Consider the following 8,193-nt stretch of genomic DNA (forward strand, 5'->3'; position numbering starts at 1 on the left):
AAGAGTATGACAGAAATTTTAAAAAAAATAATAAAAAGATGTTTTGGAAAGAAATTAAGAGAGGAAGAGGAGGCGAATCAAGTAGAGAAGAAAAGGTAAAAGGTGCAGATGGAGAAATGATAATGGAAGAGAAGGCAGTAAAAGGAAGATGGGCAGAATATTTTAGGGAGTTACTAAATGCGAAGGAGGATAGGGAGGGAAAGGTAGTTGCAGTGGGAAGTGCTAAGAAAATGACCGTGATGAGTGAGGAAAATGGAGGAGAAATAAGGAAGGATGAAGTGAAGGCAGTTGTTAAGATGATGAGGGCAGGCAAGGCACCTGGTCTGGATGGATGCCATGCAGAATGTCTGAAAAAGGGAGGAACAGTGATGGAGGACTGGCGGGTGAGGTTATTTAATGTTTATTTGACTGAGGGTAGAGTGCCTGTATAGTTACGCTTTACAAGGGAAAGGGGGACAAGTGTGAGTGTAGTAGTTTCAGAGGGATTAGCTTGTTAAGTGTATTTGGGAAGGCTTATGGGAGGATCTTAATTGAGAGGACTAGGAGAGAAACAGAGGGAGTAATTGGTGAGGAACAGTGTGGATTTAGGATAAATGTGAAGATAAATGTGGGCAAATGTAAGATGATGAGATTTACAAGGGGTGAAAATGTCAGCAGACAAGAAGTGAGCATTAAGGGAGAGAGACTGAAAGAAGTGGATAGTTTTTGGTACTTGGGTGCAAATGTGGCAGAAAAGGGAGGAGTGGAGGTGGAGTAGAATGTAGATTGAGTGAAGCGAGTAAGTGCCTTGTTGGGTTAAAAAATGTAATAATAAATAGACATTTGGGAATGGATGCTAAGAGGAGATTGTATGAAGAAGTGATTGTGCCGACACCTCTGTATGGGACAGAAACATTGAACATAAGAGAGGAAGAGAGAAGGAGTTTGAATGTGTTTGAGATGAGGTGTCTGAGAAGTATGATAGGGGTTACTAGGCTGAATAGAATGAGAAATGAGGAGGTGAGGAGGAAAACAGGGGTGGTAAGAGAGTTTGGAGATAGGGTGCATGAAAGAGTGTTGGGATGTGAAAATCAACACCGTGTGAGATCGAAACCTTTATTGGTATGACGTTTCGCTTGTTACAGTTTTTTCAAGTACAGTGTTGGGATGGTTTGAACACAAGGAAAGAATGAGTGAAGAAAGACTAGTAAAATAGGTGTGGAAGAGAGAAGTAGAGGGAGTCAACATGACGGTGCGACCTAGGATGAGATGGATGGATGGGGTAAAGGGGGCTTTGGGGAAGAGGGGAATGTCTGTTGAGGAAGGGCAGGAGAGGACAGACGACAGAGGTGAATGGAGAATGGTTGTATATGGATGATGCTGTGATGCATGAGGTGGAATGGGTGGGGGATAGGGGTGAGGTAGTATGTGAGAGAAAATTTGATGCAGCCCGAAAGGATTTTTCCCCGTCTTCTCCTTTTCTGCATGGGGGACGGAGAAGTGGGGTCGCCGATTTTATGAAGCTGCCTTGCTGTGGGTGTGCTGTATCTTGCAACACTGCTTCTGACCACGGGCAGTGGACAAGATGCAGGGATGGCCCGTCATCCAGGAGGTGCCAAGATAAGTGAGAGGGTAGAGGGTGGAGGGGAGTGGAGTGTATTAGGGATGGATTGGGTGGGAATGGTTTTTATGTTTTTTTTTCTACCTCCCTTGTACAGGGGGAAAAGCCTTTGGTATATGTACGTATTCTAATATTCATCTTTATCTTTTTCTTCATTTTTTTATACTTCCTCCTCATAGTATTTCTCTTCTACCTTTGTATTTGTCTTTTTTCTTAAATTGTCTTTGCTTACTTACTGAATGATATACTAGAAAAAAAAGACGAAAAATCCTTTACGAAGAAGAATAAGGGATGAAGGTGAGAACCCTACGCCACGAGGCGCTGAGTAACTGTGGCCGAAGCCGTCACCTCTGCCATGTTATGCATTTTGGGGACTCTTGGGGGCAGGTAACAGTCACTGCTGGGACTCGGAGAGGAGTGTGGGATTCGAATCTACAACCAAGTGAATGCAAGACCAGCACGCATCCTATTACACCTCCAGCATACATGTCATGAAGAGGGTAATAAAATCGCTTGAAGGTACCTAGAATAAAAGGAAAAGTACCAGGTGGCACAGAAGGGGCTTCTCGGGATAGACTAGATCCCCTCTGCTTCCGAAGGAGCGTCACGGATATGAAAAAAATCATCTGACGGCTACCAGAGTAGTAAAGGAAAGGTAAATTTCAGAAAGGAATCGGTTTATTGGAATAAACTATGGCACATCTGCTGCCAACGAAGCTCCACGGAGACCGGGGATAGTACTCAAGTTTTCTCGATCTACTCTTCGCGCCTTTCCGAACTCGTTTTGCAGAGAGGGTGAGTCTTCGGGGAACATCTATCCTCTGGAGAGACTACTAGATCCTCCAGGTTACGAAGAAGGACCTCCGAAGCCAGAAATTTGAACTGGAAGGTCACGGAGGTCATCCTTCAAACCAAAGAAACGAGATCTATTTTTTTTTTCTTAGACTACAAGTAAAGCACATAAGTACTCATAAAGATAAGAAAAACATAATCCATTCAATATGCTACTACAAAGAAATTTTAGACTCAGAAAAAATCTATCTATATAATACCAAAGTGTTTGTTTGGTGTCCGCATCGTGAGAATAAATGAATGAATCAAGGCAATGTAAATTTGATGCTCTTTTGTTTTGGTTACACATTGATGCTTGAATTGCGTCATTTATTAGAACGAAGTTCACTTGATTGCTTTGCAATTAGTTTACATGAAAATGCGGATGAAGTTGGAAAAAATAAGAATTTAGGATAAATCTCGAAGACATATTGAATTTAATCCACTTTTGCAAGAAGGAAAATTATTTCATCAATAGATTGTGGATTCATATCTACAAGTTGAAGCAAATAACTTAAATTTCATAAAAACTCAGTAAAATCAAATGAAGTTGAGAAATATCGTGGATTGGCTGATCATTTAGATAGAGTAGCAGGTGATGGTATTGTCCCGGCAGGACAAATGGTCATACTGCCCTCTTCTTTTCAAGGCTCTCCAAGAAATATGCAAGAGAGATATCACGACGCAATTGCAATGGTGAGGCAATTTGGTAGTCCAGATTTATTTATCACCATGACATGTAACGCCAACTGGCCTGAGATCCAGAACAATCTTCAACCAGGACAGACTGCTTCTGATAGACCTGACTTAGTTGCAAGAGTTTTTAAGTTAAAACTTAATAAACTAATTGAAGATATTACAAAGAGGTATATCTTGGGAAAGATTCTTGCTTTTTCCTATACAATTGAGTTCCAAAAAAGAGGATTACCTCATTTTCACATGTTAGTGATTTTGGACCAAGAAGATAGACCAAATAACCCTGGCAAAATTGATGAATTAGTATGTGCCGAAATTCCAAACCAACTTAATTATCCTGAATTGTATGAAATCATAAAGAAATGTATGGCCTACGGACCCTGTGGCGAAATGAACCCTAACTCAGTTTGCATGGAAAATGGTACCTGTAAAAAAAAAAAAAAAATCCCAAAAGATTTTGGAATGGCAACCAGAATCAACGGAAATGGTTATCCTTCTTACAGACGTGTTCCTGGGCCAACTATTCAAATTGGAAACAATCAAGTGGACAATCGATTTGTTGTACCATACAACAAATTCTTATGCAAGAAATACAATTGCCACATCAACATTGAGATTTGCACCTCAATTGCATCAGTGAAATACATTTTCAAATATGTTTATAAAGGTTATGATTCAATACATGTTGCTATAGCAGAAAATCAGATGGGACAAGAGATAATATATGATGAAGTCCAACAACACCTAAATGCTCGATATGTAAGTGCACCAGAAGGAATGTGGCGTCTACTTGAGTTCAAAATACACGACAGATCTCGTTCAAAAATTCGGATGCCAGTCCACCTGGAACACCAACAGCCCGTGTACTTCCAGCCTGGAGAGGAAAGACAGGCACTTGAGAGAGATCAGCAACGTAACACTCAATTAACAGCTTGGATTATTCTAAATCAAACAGATGTTAATGCAAGAAATTTGCATTATACAGAGATACCATATCACTATGTGTTCAATAAGCAAACAACATTATGGCAGCCCAGGCAAAGAAGCGCTGATAAAATTATCTCTAGAATGTATACTGTAAGTCCCAAAGATGTTGAAAGGTTTTGCTTGAGAATATTGTTGCTCCATGTGAAAGGTGAATTCAGTTTGTTCACAATTGAGAGAAATAAATGGAACAGAATATCCCACATTCAAAGAAGCAGCAATGCATCGAAACTTGCTACAAGATAACACTGAGTGGTTCAGATGTATGAAAGAAGCCTCACATTCACACATGCCCAAACAACTAAGGGAGTTATTTGCACTTATTTGTGTCTTCAACGGTCCTGCCAATCCAACGGAATTATTCCATCAATTTGAAGATCAACTCATTGAAGACTCTTTGATTCAAGAAACAAGAGAGAATGCTATTCAAAATGCATTGCATGAAATACAGACCACTTTGTCACTTCATGGTTTGAACTGTCAAGATCTTCAATTGCCTGTTTCAAACCTATTGCAGGAAGCCGAAGTTCAAATTCATCAAAATGAAATAATTCCTCAAGCTTTGATTACTACTTTGAACAATAGGCAACTAGTAGCATTTAATGAAATACAGTAGTATTGGCCATAAACAAGGAAGGGACAAAAATAATTTTTTCTTTCTCGATGGACCTGGAGGCACAAGAAAAACTTATCTCTACAATGTAATTATCAGGTATCTAAATTCACAAAACAAATGTGTTTTAACTTATGCTACTACAGGAATTGCTGCTGATCTACTAACAAATGGACGAACTGCCCACAGTGGATTTAAGTTCCCTATCCCTTTGTTGGAAACTTCAACATCAAGCATGAGAATACCCTCACCGGAGTCTGAGAAAATAGAGAAAGCGTCTCTAATCATCATTGGCGAGGCTTCAGTGCTATCAGGCAATGCTCTCAGAGTGATAAACAATCTACTTAAAGAAATAATGAATTCGCAAAGGCCGTTTGGTGGAAAAGTCTTTCTCTTGGGAGGCGATTTCAGGCAAACAGCTCCAGTTATTCCCAGAGCATCGGATGCAGCAATCATTGAATCTTCTATTAAACAATCAAATCTTTGGAGATTTGTAACAAAGCTATCGTTAACAGAAAATATGCGTATTGAAGGCCAACAGGAGTTCAATAGATGGCTTATTGCAATAGGAAATGGGACAATATCTGATGGTGAAGAGCATGGTAATGACTTAATTGAGATCCCGCAACAAATGCATTCATCAGGCAATATTGTGCAAGATATCTTCTGCATTTCGCTTATTGTTGATACTAATGAAGAAATCGAAGCTGTTATTGGGAAAATCATTCTTACTCCAAAAAATAATTATGTTCTTCAATTGAACAACAATGTTTTGGACTTAATTCAGGGGAAAAGCATATTCTATACAAGTGTGGATTCAATAGCATATGATAACATAGAAAGTGAAGCTAATTACCACGTGGAATTCCTAAATTCTCAAACGCCTTCTGGAATGCCTCCACATGTACTGAAATTGAAGAAAAGTGCAATCATAATGCTTCTACGTAATTTAAATCCAAGAAAGGGATTACTAAATGAAACACGTCTGATTATTATATCACTAAATGACCTGTACATTCATGGTAAAATGATAAGTTGGAACAAGAAAGGAGAAGAAGCATTCATACCTAGAAATGATTTAACCCCAAGTGATACATCTCTTCCTTTCAAAACGACCCGCCGACAATTTCCAGTGATCACAGCTTTTACCATGACGATAAAGAAGTCACAAGGACAAAGTTTCAACAATGTTGGCCTCTACTTACCTTCACCTGTCTTTAGTCATGGCCAGTTGTACGTTGCACTCAGCAAAACGAGCAACATAAATAATCTCAAAATTTTAGCAGAAAATTCTATAGTTGGAGATAGAGTTTTTATAAAAGATATTGTTTTGCAAGAACTTTTGCAATAAAGGATTTTGTGTTCATATAATGCTTTGTGTATATATTTTGTACACTTTTGCTTTGCTTTTTACTGGAATGAATATTTTTGTGTTGATAACTGAATTTTCTTATATTTTCTGCACCTAATGATCGGAACTTTAAACTATACCATTATATAACATTCAAACGTGTGGTATTAAATCCCGTTATTTTTAACGGGCGTACACACTAGTATATAATAACAACTAATAAAAAATATTAATATATATAGATAAGAAAGAAGACGAAAGATAGCGTACCAAAAAGTAGTCTTATTGTTTACTCCCATACATATGTAGATCTCAAAGTCTTCATAGAAAGGAGGGAAGGGGAAGACAGGTTACCATCATATGTTTCTTCTTGAGTCGAAGAAGTATCCCCCAGAAGGAATAGGTCTTTGAATTGAAAAAAGTACTCGTATACAAATAAGAGAGTCTGGAAGAAGGGTCTCTAGGAAAATGGCTATACCCAGAGGCCGAGTGGAGAGGCGCATTCCAAAAAAATTGTCAAAATTGGATGCAGACACCGCAGATTTGGGTAACTGTAGTTTCGAGCTCTTAAAAAAATTAATAGATAAAGATAAAAAATAGATCAATAAAACGAGGTCCGGGAAGTACTCAAAACGAAATGTTCAAGATTTTGGACGTGAGTATAGAGAAGCTAAAAGATAAAGAAATGGAAGACCCTTAAAACGGCAAAAATCAGACTGGAAGAATGAAAAAGTGAAATAAATGAACGTTGAAATGACAAGGAATCAGGTACAAAGGAAGAAAGCGTTTGATGGCCTTTTCTGTTTCAACGAATGGTAAAAAAAAAAAAATAATAATAATAATAATAATAATAATAATAATAATAATAATAATAATAATAATAATAAAAATCGAGAGCCCCCTCAGAAGAATATATACTGTATATGTGTGTATATATATATATATATATATATATATATATATATACACACATATATATATATGTGTGTATATAATATATATATACATATATACATATATATATATATATATACACATATATATATATATGTGTGTGTGTGTGTGTGTGTGCGTGTGTGTGTGTATACATATATATATATATATATATATAATGTATATGTATATATATATATATATATATATATTGCAGTTATAGGAATTGAAAGTCTTACTCCCTTTGTTACTAAAGAGATGATTAAAATCGCTTGGCGGTAGACAGAATAGATAAAAAGTAACAACCTGTACGGAACGGATGAATCAAGACACTAATTTCTTTACCTAAGAGATCCAATGGAAATAAATGAAATACCTCCGTGTTAACCAGGACAAGAATAGAAGTATCACCCGGAACTAAAGATACAAACACCCAGAGGAAAAATTCAAATAAAGATTCCGAAAAAAAATAATAATAACATCAATTACATGAAAGAGTATACAGTAGAATAGAATTTTTTTGAAGTAGGGACATTGGTTTTGATATATCCTGTTTTATTTTTTTTCTACTTATTATTATTATTTATTTACTTATTTATTTTACATTTTCATCAACACGCTTGGTTTTCCATGCTATTTTTAGGAGAGATCTTAAAAAGGAAGAGAGAGAAGATTTGAGTGAAAATTGAAAGATTTTTCCGGAAGAGAAGTGAAAGAATCTGTCAGCAGTCGTATCAGTTTCTCTCCACATTTGGGAAAGAGAGGGTCAGTCGCCGTGTCAGAAGACCTGGACTATTTCGCCAAAGATGCAGATTTCTTTTTTCTTTTTCTTTTTTTTTTTTGGGGGGGGGTTAACTAGAGGGAAAGGTGAGGAGCCTACGCCAGGAGGCGTGTAGCTGCTACCGAAGCTGTCACATTTGCTCCATGTGTTTGGATTGTTGGGGCAAATAACTAGCCACTACTAGAAATCAGAGCAAATTGCGGGATCAGCAAACTTAAGATTACGCTACCAAAACTTGCTCTAAACACCAATTTCATGTATCTTTTTTAAGTTTCTTAATTTACTTTCATGTGTGTTTTTTAAGATGTTTTATTTACACCCCCAAAGAGCACAAATGATAGCATATTTTTTTACGAGGTGGCTAAGTATAATATACTTTATCGACACTCGAAGATCTATGACCA

The 8,193-nt window shown here is 37.2% G+C and overlaps 2 protein-coding genes across 2 annotated transcripts; both read left to right on the plus strand.

Moving 5' to 3' along the window:
* The first annotated feature begins 3,163 nt into the window (after window positions 1-3,163).
* Window positions 3,164-4,357, plus strand: LOC143026761 (uncharacterized). The gene has a single exon (XM_076187530.1). The coding sequence runs from the start codon at window positions 3,164-3,166 to the stop codon at window positions 4,355-4,357; it is 1,194 nt and encodes a 397-aa protein (XP_076043645.1).
* Window positions 4,358-4,400: 43 nt separating this feature from the next.
* LOC143026762 (ATP-dependent DNA helicase PIF1-like) lies at window positions 4,401-6,075 on the plus strand. Its single transcript, XM_076187531.1, has 2 exons — window positions 4,401-4,581; window positions 4,871-6,075. Exons 1-2 carry the CDS (start codon window positions 4,401-4,403, stop codon window positions 6,073-6,075), a joined length of 1,386 nt encoding a protein of 461 aa, XP_076043646.1.
* Window positions 6,076-8,193: the final 2,118 nt, after the last annotated feature.

The sequence above is a fragment of the Oratosquilla oratoria genome, chromosome 7 (genome assembly GCF_046742065.1).
Source record: "Oratosquilla oratoria isolate Oo_2021 chromosome 7, ASM4674206v1, whole genome shotgun sequence".
Lineage (NCBI taxonomy): Eukaryota > Metazoa > Arthropoda > Malacostraca > Stomatopoda > Squillidae > Oratosquilla > Oratosquilla oratoria.

Bases quoted from the DNA above. Each gene is read 5' to 3' on its own strand.
- LOC143026762 (XM_076187531.1), top strand. From the start codon at position 4,401: ATGCCCAAACAACTAAGGGAGTTATTTGCACTTATTTGTGTCTTCAAC. The intron at 4,582-4,870 runs GTTTGAACTGTC...ATGCTACTACAG, and splicing joins GACCACTTTGTCACTTCATG to GAATTGCTGCTGATCTACTA.
- LOC143026761 (XM_076187530.1), top strand. From the start codon at position 3,164: ATGACATGTAACGCCAACTGGCCTGAGATCCAGAACAATCTTCAACCA.